We start from the raw sequence: 19221 nt of genomic DNA, 5'->3' as shown, positions 1-19221 counted from the left end.
ACCAGTGATGACTTTAGCCCTCAGAGAATAAAAGCATCAGTTTCACGGTAGCTTTATGCTGATGGTTTGTGGAAAGCATGCTTTGACTTTCAAATTTTTGTGATACTTTTAAACGTAGCCTTTCCACACTGAATTGTCCGGATGCTAACAGATACAAATCCTGTAATGTATTTTGTAACTCTGTCACTTGGTTGCAAACAAAGTGCTGACTGAGCTAGAAGAGGCTGTTTAACATACACTTGAGTGTACTAGATTAATTTGCTGTAATAGTTTAATCCAATGTTGTTATGAGTTTGGTTACAGTAAGCTTAGGAGAAGGGCCACTGATACTTTATACATAACCACTGTCCTCTCAACTCTATGTATTCCACTCCCAGACTTAATCTCCTCCATCTTTTCTTACTTTCTCTTTAGCCACATGAAATCAGTCCTCATACTTAGTGATAAATTAATATGAGTTGAGGCTGTCCTACTTCCTGTGCGACTACAGACTAGTCATGGGAGACCTAGTGTGGTGCACCTCATAAATCAGCCCCTCTTGCAACACAGAACATCAGAGAAATATATCTGCAATGATGGAGCCTGCAGCTACACGAGGCCCTCTGTAATGTACAGGGCCAGGAGTTCTGAGAAAGGATCTTGTAATTTGTACTGGCCATTGTGCCATGTTTCTAACAGAGCCGAAAGGTTGGTAACAAAGACTTCAACACACTGTTTTGCTTGCGATACCAGCTAGTCATCTCAAACACCTGATCTATTTAAACTGGAAGCAAAAAGCTGCCAGACCAGATTTGAACCTGCAACAGAAGACAAAGCAACAGAATTGCATAAAACAGTAAGATTCAACATAGGCGCCCAAACTACAGCTATAAGAGCCAGTAGACCCTTTTATTTTTCTCCCATGAAAAGTCAGATGGCTGTCAGGTCAGTGGAAGTTCAGAGAAATATTTCCAGCACTGGCTCAGAATGAAAGCCCTCTTTAGGAATGGTCTGCCTGATTGCTCTTAGAAGCTCCCATGCCTGTGTTTGGTCTTCATGACAGAAAAAAGCCATACACAGAACCATAATGGACCAATAAAACAGTAGGGACATAAACCAGTCTTCCTGAGATGCATTATATATCAAAACGACAGGACCCAATAAATCTTAGCTCTTAATTATAAATGAACCACTTTTCTACCTTCAGCAGGCTGGGGCACACTTGAAACCACACCTGAGTTGAATATAACTCATTTCTAGCTCTGTTGCTGCATAGAGAATAAGGCTGAACTCCAGCAGGGATTGATTTTGATCTTTTAATTCAGTGCAAATAGGCAACCTTTTCTTTAATTACTATTAAAATGAATGAGAAACACGGGCACCGTTGAAGAGTAATACATCAGAAAAGTAAAAGTCACTTGTGCAGTCTTCTACACACAGGTTGCAAATTACCTCGTATTAATACATTTAATAAATACCAGCATTTGTTTCAGTGTTGCTAAAATGCTTTGTTAAATAAGTTTACACATAAATATCTTCCTCTGTCTTTAAGCAGGCTTTTACAAATGCTATACTCCCACATGATATGATCTCTTAATGCAATTCAGTGTAAAATGGCTGCGCAGAAACGCCTTTTAATGTGTTCTAACACATCCCTATGTCTAACTGAAGCCTTTCTCTTACAGGAAAGCTGCGTTCTCAGCTCTGGAAATACTCTGTTTGGTTCAGGTGAGGGTGCTGCCTGGGTAGAGCTTGCAGGAGGCAAGACACACGGCGTCCACTCACCCGATGTAAATTCTCCAGGTAATTACCTATTGTATTCTCTGACTGAGTCAGACATGCGCTTCTCGCATACAGCTCTGCGGGATAATGTCGAGAAAGGTTCAGGGCTGCAGTGCCAAATGTGAAAAACTGCTTTAGTCTTGTCAAGCTGCTCTTCCCCCATTTGCTGGTAGTCTGTACAAAATTTCCTCTTGTCTTAAGTGTCCCTCTACAGCTGCACAGCAGCTTAACAATGTCTACAGAAATACGAAGGGGAAAATTTGCACTAAAATTAGCTGGAAATTTGAAAGACATGCATTCTGTTTGCCCAACACAGACAGATGAACCCTCATTATAGTTTTAGCTGAACTGTGGAAATATCTTTTACTCACAATGAAGCCTGTGGATTTTAATTCCCCATCAGAGGATCGCTTCACAGGCAGCAAGGACAAGAGTAACAAAAAGAGTTAAAATTACCAAATCTTTAATAAACTGGTGCATATTTTTTAAAATAGACTTGAACCTGTGTAGAGTTATCTTTTAACTGCTAGCTGGATGATCTAGTTGGGCAGACAGGGTCGGTGTTGAAATATAACTCACATCATAGCCGCTGTTGCGGATGCCTCTCCTGGGTCTCTCTCTCATTACAAGCAGGTCCATCTCTGTTCCTCCGGGGCTCGGACTGCTTAAGCTTTGTCTGCTTCGATAGGCCGCCTGCCCTACCTGCGAGTGCCTGCCAATTAGAGTAAAGAGTGGATTCAGTGCAAATCAAATCTGGTTTTGTTATTAACTTAAAACATTTACTCTTTCAGTTTTAATTTCCCCGCAGTGGCAAGTAGTGATGGGTGAAGGAAGACAATAAACCTTACAGTTTTTATTGAGCCAGACATTATGAACAGGGCGAGGAAAAGTATACATGCTACCTGAAATGTTAACAGAGGGATGAGATGTGATATGTTAGAAAATCCCAAGAATATCAAAGAAAAGTTCTGGGACAGATTTCAAATAATTGTTTGAAAGATTTATTTTTTTCAAAGTAAAATGGTCATCAAGTGAACACACAAACCCACTTTCTGGTTTGAACATTGCTGCTTAGCAGATGAGTGTGAGTTATTCTGATGTCTAAATGTAAAGTACAAGTACTACACATGTTTTTGTGCATCTGTGTGGTTGAAACAGGACAGAACCAGCATAGTGGTCCATCCAAAACCCTGAATTATCTCCATTAGGGAAGCTCTGAATTTGGATCAGTCTAATCAGAAAGGCCTAATGGGACTCCCACTACCTACTATGGCATAAATGGATAATAACAGTATTAGAGGAGGCACTTTCACTTATAGAGGTAAGCTAATTAGGCACAGCAGGGGTGAGCAGAGATTGCTAGCAGTCCATGATTAAAAGTCCAATCAACCAATATGAAGAACATGATACATGTGGTGGGTCAAACTTGTAAGCAAGAATGGATCTTTCTTTGTGTTGACAGTCAGTAAAATCTTGTTTCCAGCTGCTTCCCTACTCTCCCCTCACCTTCTGTGAGACTTGACATAAGTAGAACCTCGCTCATCATCAGGCTCCAGCGGTCTTCCATGCTCATCGGCAGCCCTCTCATGACCGTGTCGCTGTCTCTGTGCCACAGCCCGGCCACTGCTGCTGCCATTGGTGGACGGGAAATCATAATAGCCCTTCCTTTTAGCCTTCAGCCTCAGCTTGTTCCTGTAGTGTTCAATGTCTGACTTCTGCTTCAGTGCCAAGTTCACCTGCAGAGTGGGTAGGCCACAGGATGTAGCAGAACAGAGGACAATCAGAACAAATGCAGACATGAGGTTATTCTGTATGCAGTTACAGGTTTGTCTTAGAAGGCAGGTGTGAATAGAAAATGAACCCTTATTAAAAATTCATTATGTTGCTTCAGTATTACAACTGACATGAAAAATAAATTAAAACCCAAGAATAAATTATTGAACTATCCACTTCCAGGTTCTTCTTTAGACTCACTGTAAGTTGATGTTGATTAAAAATGTGCTTATTTGTGGGTAGCACACAGAAAGATGTGACCTTGTGCCAACTTTTTCCTGGCGATTTTAAACTTAAGAGAGAAGTATGCAAGGACAGAATTCTATGTCTTCCAGCTTATATGACACGTTTTTTTTGTTCAAAAAGTATCCAACTGAGAGGATGTGTGCATTTGCATCACCTCTCCATTGACAATAGCCGAGTCCTGGCTGCGGTCAGAGGATGCCGGATGTGAGTAGTTGGTCTGTGCTGCCACTGGCTTTATGGAGATAAGCTGCAGGGAGCCAGAGGAGGTGTCATATGGATCTGAAGAACAGAGAAGGAGTTCACTCACAAAGAGACTACAAATACCTCTAATCATTACATTGTCAGTCAAAGAGGACTAAACGGTCACACTCTCTCTTTGTCTGTCTGTCTGATAACCACCCCCGCCTGCCCACCCAAGGGCTCCTGTCACCTCTTGACACTTGGGATTATGTCAAACATCAGTTGTCTGTGTCAGCAAACGAGTTTTTGGATGGAGACAATAGATCACAAAGATAGATTTGACTTCCAAACTTGTGGCATTGCATCTCTGTGATAAATGAAGAAAAACTGACTTTGCACTTTAGTTCCTCGTTCAGCATCAGACAAACTAGATTCAGTCCTAGCTTTCCCTTAACTCAGCTGATGAATTATTCAAAACTAAGCATTAAGAATATCATAATCGAGCACCCCTGATCTAATTTAAAGAGTATTAGATTAATTTCACTCACATCCACCACATATAGAACATTTAGCTTCAGTGGATGAGAATAGAAGAGCAAATAATTCAACATCTAAATGGATTTCACATAAACTGCACAGAATGCTCAAAGAGCACGAGAAGGCTGACTTCACATGGTCGTTTGGCTTTTTTTATGTTTTGCATTAATACATGTGTTCAAGCATGTGTTTGTGTCAGTGTGTCACAGCATCTGCTAGTCTGACACGGTGTATTATTCCAGCAGACTCTCTGTTTCATGTAATATTGATCAGATCTATCTATGCTTATTGCTGAAGAGGTACCTACTTTAGAATGTAAAAATAGCCGCAGTAGAAATGTAGTAGACATCCCTCCTATGCAAGTGTTTTGCATAGGAGAGAATGGAAAAACATCTGTCATACACCTGACCTCGTCCGCAAAGGAGCTATAGAGCAAATTATTTGTATTTGCATCAGCGTGTAACTCTCACCGTCCCTCTTGCGAGTCTCCTCCTTTGTCAGTTTCTGCTGTGCTGTGATTTTCGACACCGTCAGGCCCCTGCCGGAATTGGGCTTCTCTGATTCGTTGCTGATGACGGAACCATCCTCACTTGGCAACTTGCTGCAAGTAACCATAGCAACAAGAAAGGCGGTGAGCTCTCAGGAAGCTGGGCTCAGAGCCAGGTTATGTCATCCCTCGCTTTAACAACCTCACCTTCCTCTCTCGCTCACTCAAGCCTTTGTCCTGTTACCACAATGTGCTATTACTGTATTTTTATTTTTTTTTTGCATAGCAAAAAAAGGATAAAAAAGATGTGTGCTCATGTTAAAATCATCACCAAATGCTGCCTGCTCTTAGTATATCAGTGAAATCAACAGTATTCAATCAAGTATGTTCATTTTGTTCACTGAGACTCATTCGTTTTGCAGTAAAATGAAAGCAAACGATAGAAAAATCATCTTACTGACAAAAAACTTTACTACCATTATTATATTTGAAACATGTAATAACAAAATAATCATCTAATTCTCTTGCTAAAAAAAAATTGGCAATATGAAGGATTTTTGGACATTTATCTTCCCGTTTTGTGTCTGTACTACATATGCAGTGTCGATGTATGTGCAAAGTACACGTCAGATTATTTCCAGAGTGAAGCAAGGCTGGACAAACAATTGCTTCATCCAAACTGTTGTTTTTACTCGCTTCAAACGCCGTACTCTACTTGGAATTAGAGCCGATCAAGCCTCGGCTCAAAAGACCACGAGGCTGACAGTGACATCAAAGCACTATGGTCTATCCCCTAATTGTCTGCCTAAAATTGATAACAGCAAAGAAAGACAGTGGAACAGTGGCTACCCTCCCCGTGCTCTAACTGAGGCAGTGCTGCAGAGCTAGCCCCACTCTATAGTCTGAAGCTGCATAGAAACATATAAAAATTTATAGAGGTGGACAGATTGTGGTTACCCTGTCGGTGTGAGAGAGTTTTAGGTTTAAGGCTATTAGAGATACACTATACACGGATGCACATAATCATGTAATAAAATTAAAATAAAATTAAATGACATGATTTTAGATGTTGACAAAAAAAACGTTTTGGTTTTTACAAGCTATGTGTATTAGTTGATGCATGATAACAATTTTTTGAAATGCAACAGTGTGGCATTTTACCCCCTTTAATCTAAGTTTAAAGTATATCTAATATTCCACTCTCTTGTTATACTGAATGGAAAGTCAATCAGAAAATAGCTCATCCGGCTCATGATCAATCACAATTGACAGGTTAATATAATAGATGAAGTACAGAAGAATGTTATGTTGCTTCTTGTCATTCGTTGGCTGAATTACACAAACTAATGACATCTAAAATCCACGGAGGTTCACAAACAGTTATATCTGCAAAAACTTAAGTAGCAATTCTTGTAAAAGTGGAAAAAGCACCAGTGAAATTACAAATATGACCATAACCTTGGGAAGTTTCGGTGAAGCCCCATTAGCAGATCATTGTGTACAAACTTCACTAAAATCTAACCAATACTTGAATTGTGGCATTGCAGAAGAGATAATCGAGCTAACAGACCATCGATGGATGCTTCGATATCCCATAAGCCATTCTTTTGGATGAGCTAAATTAACAGGATGGCAAAGTAAGTCAAACCACAGTATTCCTTGTCTATCGGTTTACATTATCGATGTGTCTATATTTATGAAAAAGCTAAAACTAAAGGTTATTTTTTGACGTTACCAAACAGTAAACAAAAATGAACAACCTTGAGCTCTCTGGATAAGTGACACTTGGGAAAAATCTTGAAGCACATGCTTCCTGTATTTTGGCACCATAGTAATAATAATAGCAGGATTTTAATTAATACTGGCAGTTTTACGTCTGCCTAATCAAATTTAGAAATTGGAGAGTATAATAGTCTTATAAAAATGAGTCACTGACACTGATGTTATTGGAACTGTTTTTAAAACCAATTAGTGTGATGGCCTTGCGTCAATAGTTGCTGTTTGGCCTGCTTTCTGCTTCCTCCTTTTTATTTCTGATACAAATCCCTGACTCTGTTTTTGCACTCACAGACTGAATTCACGTGATCAGGAGTCTGTATAAGCTTCTTTTCTCTGACCGTGGTTCTCTCTCCTCCCACCTTGAAGGCTGGTGCCTTTTAGCCACCCAGCAAGATTTACATTTGCTATGATTTGATTGATTTTCAGCTATTCTCCTGGGTGGCCACCTTCATTTGTTCGTTTGGTTTATATTTGTTGAGCTGCTATTAATAAATGCTGACATGGCTGAAATTGCTTCAGCATGGCTCGCCCTTCTTTGTTGTATTCTGAACCGACCAGGCAAAACACTACCAAATTTGCAACAGAAATGAATGAATGAAAAAAAAAAATGCTACAAGAATCCCAAACTAACCTCTACAGCAAATGTTCTGTGCTCTGAAAACTTGGAGCCAGGCTTTGTTTTATAACAGATGAAGCGAGGACAGACCGCAGGGTGGAAAAAGGTAAATCATAGGCTTGGTACGTCTTAGGATAAGTGCATATAGCTGGTTAAAAACCAGGAAAATCTACTTAATGATGACATATGAAGACTTTAATAGCTTTTTGTTATTCATTAGTATCTTGATGAATAACAAATTAAAAACTTTTGCTGCCTCAGGAGTGTTTAAAATCATTACAGCAGGACCACTAGTCCATAGATTCCCTTTTCTATTACATAAATTTTGTTCGATATCATTATCTTGCATGGCCTTGAAATATTATGCCCTTTTGCATTCCCTGATTAAATAATTTAGCATGATTTAACATGGCAATTAATTACCGAGTCAGCGCGACTGACTGTCAGATGGGGGAAAAGGTCAATTTCACCTGCCCATGCAGAGAACTCTGCTTATAGCTGCCTATCGCTCAGCACTGGAGTAAAATGAGGACAGAGTATAGGACAGGAAAATGTATGTTTTATCATCCTGCCTTTCTTTATATAATTCAGGCACTTTGCACATGAGTAGTGATCTCGTGTGATAACACATATATTGTAAAAAAAAAAAATCAATTAAATTATTTATCTAGGAAACACGTAAAACTCAAAATCCAACCCTTCACAAATTTTCATCTGGCCCACCTTTTAGTTTATGTACAAGCTAACAACCTTAACCTATATCACAAAGATGCAAATCCAATGCTGAAGATAGACAGTTGTGTAGTACAACAGATGTCTTCGCTGAGCATAAAGAGAGGACCATGTGCATCCATTTCCCAAAAAACAATCTCATATACTTCTATTGTCATTTTGAAACCACATGCCAGCAAAGTTACAGAGCCATGTAGAGAGTATAGAGGCTTCAAAAAGTCACTGCCTAAAAAGAGGCAGGCAGCTACAAAAATGTGATTTTACAAGCCAAATCCCAAAGTGATGGAGCTGTAAAGGCAAGCTTCATAATAGAAAATACAAGCCCATTAGTGGAGGATATTCACACGCAGCTACTGAGCTGTCATGTCGAGGTCTGTGAAAAAGACAATACTACACTTGTAAAAATATGTGCACAAAAAAAGGTTAAATTATTTTGCTTTTATCAGGATGTCTCTTCCTTATTAAGTGACTCACACCAGAATGTAGTTTGTTTGACTAAACAAATGATGGTTAGGCAACATGTGGAAGTTTTAGGGGCTTTCTGTGGAACAATTTATGTATAAGAAAGCTCTACGGGACATAAACAACAATATAATTCAGGATATTTTTTATTATTTTTGATTAAATAAAACCATGTTAGTGCTCTCATTTCCCAGGCTGGTCCTAGTGAAATTGAGTTTGATACCCCTGCTTTACAAACATCAGCATGCTGACTGAAGTATACAACTCAGACAGCTGGGAGGTTGAGTTTTGTTGTAGCTTTGTTTTAACCTTATGTGATGAGACGTTTCCTCAGCACCATCATCATATCGGATCATGATTTATGTCCTCAGAGTTCTTGGTTTAAATCACTAACAGATGATAGCTAAAGCTATGGCCTGTAAAAACTTTATTTGTTTTATTTTTTATTCTTTTGTGAAAAGCATCAGGCCTAGCACAGAACCCTGTGGATCTCCATGATCATCTGTGTGTGAGGAAGACTCATTAGTTATATGAACAAATAAGGATTTATTGGATAAGCGTGACTGAAACCAGCACAATGCATTTCCTTTAATGTCTAGTGTCATAGTAGTTATTCTCAAAGCTAATGCCAAGAAAAACAAACTGAATAAAGATCAGCCGTTTCTAAAGCTGCTCTACTTGATCATACATCTGCCAGCTCTGTATGGAGGCTAGGTTTTTTCTTCTTTTCTTACTGGTCAGAGCTCATTAAGTCATTACTACTGATAGTAGGGATACAAGGTTCAAGAGGACTGTGATGAACAGAGCTGTGCTATTCCCTCAGGTCTATTTTTATGTTCTGTTTCTGTTTGCTTTCTCTAAGCCAATCAGCTCCCACTCCTTGTTCTTTAAATCCCGCCTTGAAAATCATCATACATCCCTTCTCTTCCTCTCCATCTCCACCTCATTTGTAATGTCCAAGACGTCTCATTCAAAATCTCCATCAGCCATCTGCTTACTCTGCTCCACCACCAGCTTCAAGGCTCCAGGGGGTCCTGTCACTGTCTCCTACTGTCACTGGACTCTGCTTTATGATGTCACTTCTAATCAGTCTAACTGCCAAAACACTTCAGTTTGCATGGTCCATTTCTGCTTATTGTGCTTGCACTACACTCTGAAACAATTATGACACAATTTTTAATTAACATGTCACAGGCAAGTTTTCAAGTATTTTGGGGGGTTTGTTTAGACTATTTGCACACACACACACACACACACACACACACACAAAATCTGTAGGCAAACAGTTAACTGTTAACTAATGAACATATAATCATTGCTATCACCTGAGTAACATCATGCATTTTTTTAACCTCAGATCAATACAAGTCACGTAGGTAAAAAACATTTAGAGTGAGTGATACCTTTTGTGTTTGTCAGTGGTGAGACTTTTCTTGTTGGCAGTTCCATCTTGTTGCAGAGCCTTTTCTAGTGAAAGTGGTGTGTCCCGTATTTGTAGAGACATCACTAAGGTATCCTGACTGACAGGCAGTGTTTCCTCATCTCCTCCTTGTTGGCCAAGGTGCTGTTTGGCATAGTCAAAACCTTGGACTGGCTGATAGACAAGTTGGGTGAAAATGCAGAGTGACAAAAAGTATAGCTGAAGTGAGAGTGATTTCTTTATCACATACCTCTTGTCAAAAAAACTAACCATTTCAAGCAACACAGAACTATGCTGCCCAGAACGAGTGTTACAAATATCTCAGTATAGCTAAAATACACAGTGAATATTTTGATGTCCAAAGGATTTAGGAAAAAGAAGTGGGGATTACTGCACCGCTGCGCCTTTAAAAAAGATAAGCACAGATTTAACTGAGGCCCTTTTTCATGTTCTTCCAAATTCTTGTCAAATAAATGACTTGCAGTGGGCGGTGACAAAAATGGGATTTGCAGACTTTTACAGAAATACAGCAATAAAGTTATATATTAAAAAATATTTGAGGACAAGCGAGGAAAGGTACAGGCTTCTACCTAACACTTGAAGCCAATATACTAAAAAAAAAACAAAAAACAGTAGTAGCCAAAATACTTCAGACCCACTCACTAATACATACACATACGTTAAAATATTTAGGACCGCTCCCATCACGGTGTCATAAATTGTCAGACACACATCACTGCCTCAAAGTAACCCAGACATGGTGCAAAATCACAAAGTGTGACACTGCTGTGAACATTCATCCTCTCTCTGCTGATAGAGCACACACACACACACACACACACACACACACACACACACACACACACACACACACACACACACACACACACACACACACACACACAGAGAGAGAGAGAGAAACGATTTTCACTGAATCCTGTCTTCTCACTAACTGAAACCCCTCCTGTTGCTGGTTTCAAAAGAGAAAACTCTAACAAGGGTGTGTGATGAAACGAGTTGGCTGGCTGACGCTGAGTAATGTAGAAGAGCTAGCACAAGAGACTCATTTAAATTTTACCTATTTGAAGCTATCTTTGAGCAACTGAGGGTTTTTACATTACTTATTAGAAGGAATCGGATATTCTTTCACTAAAGATTTTTCATAACATTGAGTATTTCATATTTTATAGAATTTAGCTGGTATGGTGGGGTTTTTTACATCATGCAAGACCTGTGTGTACAATTGGCGCTCTGAAAGCAGTGCTGAAGTTGCTTTTGCAGTCTAATACGAAGACTTTATTGCTTTCTCACTAATGAAAGTTCATAAATAAGACAGTGGGATACGCTGAGTTATACTTTGCATCTTCATGTATCTACAGTGATGTATGTCAGTAAACTACTGAGTCCAAAAATGACACTCATGCAGCTGGAGATATTAGGTAATTACAGAAACTCTGAATGGAGCAATAACTAAACCACTTTTCCATTTTCTCTACACAAACTAAGCAATTGTGAGCATACACACAAACAAAAGCGCTCATTCTGCTGGTAAACCATTCTTTGCAAGCCTTAGTCTTTCAGATTTGTCATGTGGTGACTGCTATACTGTAACAAGTACAGGCAATGCCATTCTTTTATCTACGGAAATCTCATTGTTGCAGGTTTGATAGTCAGAATTCCTGTTGTATCCTTAGTTTCCATCAGCACAGCAGGATTTATTACAATATATAATAGCTGCTGTCTGCCCAAAATCCCATTCAAATCCCACTGCTGGCACAGCTGAGCCTTGAAAATGAAAACACAGATCAGTAATGAGGAGGAATACAGAGAAATAGATACCTGGTGATAATAGCCCACATCTCTCCGGTACGCCATCTAAAAGCCAGAGAAAATGTTTTAAACATTATATGTGTGATTTGGGTTTGTGTTCAGAATTGACTAGGATTCTGCTAATGCGTTAAAAGAGGGCACTGAAACGGGATAACGCAGATACTGTGGAATAAAATACAGAAAACACAAAATCCGAAAGAATAACAAACAAAACATCGCTAACATATCCCAGCATCACTGACCCTGATCACGCAATGACAGATGGCAGACATCACACAATCTGTAGTCTGTAGCTACTAAATAAAGTGACAGACAGTACATCTCTTAATGTTCTATCAGGAAAAAAAAGACCCTGAACTCAAGGTCTTCACGTCTTTGTCTAGCCAAGAATCCAAGCCTTCAAATTAAGACAAGCAGCAAATGGTCACGAAGCCTGAAAATATATTTAAACAATGAATTGATTACCAAAATATAGCTCAGTACATGAATAAGATAAATACCTTAGCTCGAGGGTTAAGGTTACCGATGGCATCCGCTTTGAAGTCATTCTTATTCTTCCTGCACAGCACAGCTGTGATGATGATAATAATGAGTGTTACTACGGAGATCGGGGCCAAAACAGCAGCGATTATCCAAAGGTTATTAGGAGGGTTCTTGACGACAGCTGAAAAAAATTTAAATAAGTTGTTGTTTTATTTTTTGTTGTTTCTTTGTTTTGTTTTTTTGTTTGTTTGTTTTTTACCTGTCATTACTTTATGACATCCAGTAGGCTCTAAATGATAACCATTTGTCCTTTGATTTGCTCATTAAAATATAATGAAGTCCTCAGCATGTTGTATTGACAAAACATGAAGAATCATTCATTACACTGCAGCACTGCATACAGCTCAAGCTGACATACACTGCGCCTCATTCAGCTATTGCAGGCGACAATCCAATGCATAGGAGAATGCTGCATGCCCCCTCCCACACCTGCCACCCACAAACTCTGTCTCACCCTTTTTTCCCCCCTTGTCTCTTCTCTTAGCAGCAAGCTGCACTGTAGCCCAAACAAACAATGTCCCGCTGGGAGCATTTCAGAGAGATTAGACAGCAAAGAGCTTTCTCAACCTTTTCTTCTATGTCTCTCACCACAACACCAGCTTTTCTTTTCCAAACTCGGCATGAATCATGTGTTTTGGTTCACTTGTCTCTGTGTTTGTGTCACTTTTCCTAGCTGTCAAATGCTAGAAGGATGCTTTGCTTACGTTCTGCTTGCACCTGGACAAAGTAGCCCAGGGTGAGCGCCATAGTCTGAGAATCCACTGTGTTCAGGACCTTGGCAGCTGATGTGCCCAATAAAGGAATGCCATTGTGTTGGACATAGTAGGTCATCTCGGCCGGATTCTTCAACCCTGAGATCCGGCGGATGCTCACCATCTGATTGGGTATGAAAAGGGATGTGTGTGTGTGTGTGAACTGCTGTACAATCAGCATAAACCTATACAACGGCTATTACAATGTCTTATGCACCAACTTTAATTTCACAAAATACAACAAAAATAAAATCATGCATTTAGGAGAGTTTCTTAAGATGAAAAACTGTATGAAAAAAGAAAGGACTTGTTGGGTAAAATATTCAACCTCTGACTTGTTTTGATGAGCAATTACCACATGATGAGCGGAGAAGCTACCTAATTATCAGGGGTTGACCACAAATAATCGTGCAAGCATGTGCAGAAGTGCGTATCAAAGTGTATCAAATATTCATACTGTTGGGAGAAAAAAGCCCACGAAACAAATTAGACTAATCTGACTTCTGACATGCCAAGGCAGTCAGGCAAAACATCAGAATAAGAATCTTAGATGACTGGCATTCCCTACAGGCTGCAGTGCCAGTTTCTTACCTGGACAGTGTAGCTGCCTACAGTCGTTGCTCGTCTAAAACGAGTGCCCTGCTGGCCCGCCAACACAAACAACTCTGCCAGGCGCTGTTCCATTAGACTGGCGAAGCTTTGGTACTGTCCCTCCAGGCTGGCATTATCCACATCCTGGATCACTGCAAATGTAGTTGAAATAAAGAGGATGGCCAGATTGTTGTGAAGAGAAAAAAAATACATGGTTGGCAAGGGCAGAAAGGAGTACAAAAGAAAAGACAGACGCACAGTTGGAAATGTGTGTGTCTGTGTGTGTGCGGGTTGTAATATAGTGTAGCTTGCTTCGGAATTCAATTCAGCTTTCATTATTGGCATGACCATACTTAGTTAAAGTGCTGCCAAAGCACTGTTAATTCTGATATGAACTTATGAGACATTCAGAACCTTATTATAAATAGGAAAAAGCAGAAAAGCTATAATTCTGGTTGGATCTCATCTTCAGTGTGGGGCTGACTTTCAACTATTCAAAGTGTCACTGGAGTAGGTGTAGAGCAACAGATTGTGATCTGAAAGACTCGTTCAGTTTGACAACTTAGAGATATACAACAACCAATGAGCCACAACATTAAAACCCCTGACAGCTGTCGCAAATACTATTGACCGTCTCATTATAATGAAATGTTCTGCTCGGACAACCAGGGTTCTGCTCCCTCCCTCCAAGCAGAACATTACACCCTTGCACGCTGATATACTTGATCAGGAAAGGCTTTAGAAAATCAACAATATGTGCATTGTCAAAGCCTCCAAACTCTCCTAAATCCCAATCAGATAGAGCGTCTGCAGAACGTACTGGAATTACCCCAATTAATGGATGCCCCACCCACAGCAACCCACAGAGCACAAAGGATCTGTTGCTAAACACCATACATGGCATGCCCACATCCCAACAGATACAGTAACAGCTGTTTTAGCACTATAGTGAAAATCTGCACAACATTAAGCAGGTTGTTTTAATTCTGAGGCTGATCAGTGTATTGCTCCTCAGCCAATTTAGTCATTTAAAAACACCCACATTGAAAACATTTACTAGGACTCATTTTGTACTTTATTTCTCCTCTGGAATGAGACAGTTCATCAGTTCATTTCTTAAAGTTCCCAATGAATATTTTCAAAACTGTAGAAGTAGAATGTTCCAGGATGTCGTTGGAGGACTGGGAATTGGTTGCATTTGAATACTGGTCATAAGTAAATGGCGACTCATAAGTAAATAATCCACTCACAAAGCAAGAGCAAAGCTCTGATTTTAACAGTCAGTAAGCAATGATATCCCTACCTGTAACAACCCAGAAGTCTCTGGTTGCTATTGAAGTGTTCAGATTGTGATATTCCATTGCTGTAATGACAACAAAAAAGTTGAAAGCAAAGTTAATACCAATATACGATTTCCACACAGTAGTGTAGCTTACATTTGCCTTTGCACGCTGAGATTTTACAATGAATGCTCAGTTGCACAATTGTATATGACCTGAATATAATCAACAATGCAAAAAAGCTCAACATATATTGATGCAAGTGTGAATGTATCATTTTGGTGGTGTTAATTTGAGCCGAACATACCAACACTTTTGAAACCTTTCAAGAAAAATGTACAGTAAGCCGTTGAAGGTTTGGCACATTTTGTGTGTTGATATCTCACTTTAAAGCCTCATTATCACTGATAGTCAGACAAATACAGAAGCAAGGGAAGCTTTAAGCAGTCTGAGCTCTGGTTGTCTCTGTGTTCTCTTACATCTATTTCCTGCCTGATTAAGCTGTTGTGCTAGAGACTGGTGCAGTGTTTTGGGGAATGCTGTATCAGTGGTCTGTGAAAGCACACTCACAGAACTGTACACTCAGGCATGACAGGAGAGACGGGTGGGGGAGAAGGGTGAGAGGAATAGTAAGGGCTTTAGCAACAATAATGGATAGGGCTGAAAGGCTGTCAGCAAAATCAGTTCAGCGCTGTCTATAAGCTTCAGTCATTTGAACTATTAATCAGCAAGGTTTAGCAAGCTTTTGCGTGAACCCCTGCTGTTTTCTGATGAGAACGTTGAAAATCCCAAATGCTCTCCAGCAAAAGCTATTATTAATTTTCTCTACTTTGTACCTTCACATGTTGAAAAGTTAAATAATCTAGTCTAAAATGGTAACATTTCCAAATAGCTTCAGTCATTACATTTGAGAGAGGTTGTTGCAAATCAGGGGGTGTAAAAGAGCTGAGCTCAGCAGTCCAGACTGCACGTTGGAACGTATGAGATCGCGGGCCTTTGCTGTCAGAGCAGAGCCTAAGGTGGCATGAGAATCCCCCACAGTTAATTATTTACTGCAATAATTGGCTTTGAAGTGAGGAGGCAGCCGCTGCTGGCATATGCTTGCACCTCCTGTGAGCAGTGTAATATCACTAACTGTGAGGCTACAAAACAAACAAAATCACTTTTACACACTTCTGTCTTTAACCCCACTGTCTCTCTGGCATTTTCCTCCATGTCAGTATCTGCTCCCTCTGTCTCTTCTTTTTACCGAGATTGCCTTCCTCTCTTTCTGTGCTCAGCAACTGAAACAATATGCCTGTAGGCAACTTGATTTTCTAACTTAATTCAGGCTCAACACAAAGTGGTTTTTAGTTTAATGCTCACTACTGGAAATCCTATCTATCTTGATTTCAACAATGTGAAACCCAAGACTGCTATCTATCCTCAGAGGCACTTAGGTCAGATCCCAGATTTGTCAGATTGGAAGACGCAAACCAAATGTAAAATATTTAATCTTAGATTGTTTTCTTTCTTCTGCACAGGACACACCAGGCTACGAGCAGGGAAACTGCTCTTTCTAGACAGGCACGTAGATGCTTTTGAAACATAAGATCTTCATTTAGTATTTTTAACTGTTAGAGGTAGTACCCCATTTTGTTTTGTCTCAGCAGCACAACCTTTGGACCATCTTACTTCTTAAAATTCAGTTTTAGAGGCTTTTCTCCTTCCCAGTACATAGGAAGTACTATCTTGATTAGGCTAACATGAGTGCAACACTGTTGACACTCTAGATATTATATATAGCTTTATTGAGCTCATATGGGATGGAGAAAATGCAACTATCTTTGACTCATGACTCCGAAATCTCATATATTTTGATAACAATTTCCTTTAACTTGTTACTAAACTTAAACCATACAGAAAATTGATGTGGACTGAAAATATAGAGGCTATAAAAGGATTCAAAGAAATAAGAAAATCCACAAGAAAAGATGAGGATTCATTACAGTCACTGGCATGCTATTAAATTACTTCCTATTGGTGATGTGAATGGAAAACATTATTACCACTATTTGACAAACATTAACACTCAGTTCTGAATCTTTCTAAGATCCAAACAAGTTGAGTCTAAAGGTTAGAAAATCTGTTTGGTCTCTTCTCACAATGTCCTTAGCAACAACAGAACATGAAGAAGACTAAAAGTTAAAACTAAGACTGAACTCAGGCAGAGGTTATTGCAAGGAAGCCTATAGTCCTATATAAAGTATCAGCTCTGGTGTGATCCTGACCATGACCATGTCCAAGTCCAATGATTAACAATTTCTCAAACTGACCACAGTCTAGAAATATTCAAGCACTGAACCTGGTTAGAAACTTTTGCAATCAAGCTGGGAGTCTTGTTTCTGCTTGAATAGAAAGCTAACCAGAGGTGCAGTTTCAACACATCAGCCTCTTTAAATCCACAGCTTGTCCCGTGGCTTCCTCTGTATTCCTGAAGTCTGCTTGACCCAGTGAGTCTTTAAATAGAATCTCTCCAGACCTGTTTGAGCTATATAACAGGTTTGCTTACACTGGATTACATAATGCAAGACACTAAGGCCCATTTTGCACATATAATGTTTAAGATAATAATGCTACTGGTAAAGCATGAGCAGGACATCACTGCTCTCAGTGTCTGCACAGGATGCCTTCAGGTTAGGAAACACACCTTTTGTATGAACTTGTAATGAGCAAAACGTAACTCCGACAAGGACGAGAGAAAAAACTGAAAAAGTGCCTCGCTGTATGACTGCTGAATACGAAAGATCATTTCCTCTTCCATGCATTTGGCTATTATCTGCAGGGGTTTCAAGCAAAATGTGTGATGTAATATGACAGGTTGACTTCAGGGTACGTGATAGATTATATCTAGCTGTTGCTGACTTGCTTCTTCTGGTTAACACATTCTGAAGGTCCCATTGCTTTTGTTTACACAAACTGCAGCGCATCAAGGAAGCACAAATCCAGAAGCCATTATGTGAAGTGTTGCTGATGATAGACATAGACTGAAGCACAAAAAATCTCCAGGCGATTTCTGGGTAAAATCCTGTTTGTGTGTGCGTGTGTTTATCAGAGTAGTTCTGTTGCTGAACCTTTATTGTACATTTATGTGAACCGGGTCAAGCAAAACAACACAATCCCTCCTTTAGGGATTAATAACGTACCATAAAAATAAGTCTCATTATATTGCATGCATCTGAGGTCCATGTCGACCATATCTCCATCCACTGAGCAGTTACACAAGGGATAGTAACAGGCTGCCATAGGACGCTACTGGGATTGCTGTTTAGACTCCTGCTGATTCCCTGTCACTCTTTATTTTATTCCAAGTACAATGCTAACACAGATGGATGCTGACTATGCCCTCAAAGGAGGCTGAGATGAAAGGCAGAGGCTTAGTTGTGTCTTTTCATCAACTTTCTTTAAATGACTCAAATGTAAAATTGTGATTGTAATAGCATAAGAACAGTCAAAAACATCCAATTACTGAAAAACTGGATGTCAGTCAGGCTTAGCAAAGAAATTTATGATTTTTGCCAATGCCTAGAGAAGCTTTTTGAGTCCATGTGAATGCAAAAAGCTCAGAATGCATTAAATTAACTAGGGCATGATTTCTAGCATAGTTAATCAATACTAAAGTTTCAGTGTCCAAACAACTAGAGCCAAACATGAAAGCCCTGTGAGACACAACCTGAAACATCTGGAATCTCTTTTGTATTTAGAGAACAAATCATTCCCAGGAGAACTCAAGAACTACCTCTGATGCTTGTTCTTGTAGGGCCTGTTGCATTACTCTTGCCTAACACTCACTTAAGAATGCAAATTGCAACTTACGCTCAGCAACGATAAGTGGCGGATAGAAGAGGAAGTAGCCCACTAGTTCAGCTGACAGCTGACCAAGTAGATTTGAGGCAGCAGTGCCATTAAGAAAGCCAGTCCCATTCTTTAGAGTGTAGACCAGTGACACAGCAGGGGATCCTGCTGCCTGAGAGACACTCAGCATCTAGGAAAAACACAAAAGTCGAGGTCAGAAAAAGAACAAGGCATAGAGAAGTGTGGGTAATATGAGCAAAATGCTTAGGATTATACTGTATACTGTAATCTGCAAATTCTAAGAAATATTTTTCTAAATGACAGGGGAGGCACGGAAACAGTAACTGTCTTTAATGATAAATATCATCAAGAATCTCGACAGCAGAGAAATATGTATG

The 19221-nt window shown here is 39.6% G+C and overlaps 1 protein-coding gene across 4 annotated transcripts in view; it reads right to left on the bottom strand.

The window, feature by feature from the left end:
• The window catches only part of kiaa1549lb (KIAA1549-like b), a 62306-nt gene that overhangs the window by 10081 nt on the left and 33004 nt on the right, over window positions 1–19221 (bottom strand). For 3 of the 4 annotated variants that reach the window (XM_085268260.1, XM_085268242.1, XM_085268233.1), the window contains 12 exons: window positions 18845–19013; window positions 15013–15072; window positions 13710–13861; window positions 13071–13242; window positions 12324–12487; window positions 11833–11868; window positions 9977–10167; window positions 4968–5098; window positions 3935–4059; window positions 3268–3497; window positions 2341–2473; window positions 2133–2171 (listed from right to left, as the gene is read on the bottom strand). In XM_085268260.1, coding sequence (XP_085124386.1) covers window positions 2133–2171; window positions 2341–2473; window positions 3268–3497; window positions 3935–4059; window positions 4968–5098; window positions 9977–10167; window positions 11833–11868; window positions 12324–12487; window positions 13071–13242; window positions 13710–13861; window positions 15013–15072; window positions 18845–19013 — 1602 coding nt within the window. The remainder of the gene's footprint in view (window positions 1–2132; window positions 2172–2340; window positions 2474–3267; window positions 3498–3934; window positions 4060–4967; window positions 5099–9976; window positions 10168–11832; window positions 11869–12323; window positions 12488–13070; window positions 13243–13709; window positions 13862–15012; window positions 15073–18844; window positions 19014–19221) is intronic. The other variant, XM_085268251.1, reaches the window with a different exon arrangement.

This window comes from Mchenga conophoros, linkage group LG1 (genome assembly GCF_057382185.1).
Source record: "Mchenga conophoros isolate Kocher_MC1m ecotype Shallow Benthic linkage group LG1, M_conophoros_male_GT1.1, whole genome shotgun sequence".
NCBI lineage: Eukaryota > Metazoa > Chordata > Actinopteri > Cichliformes > Cichlidae > Mchenga > Mchenga conophoros.
Note: the sequence above shows the minus strand (reverse complement) of the source record. Positions and strands in the feature narration are given on the sequence as shown.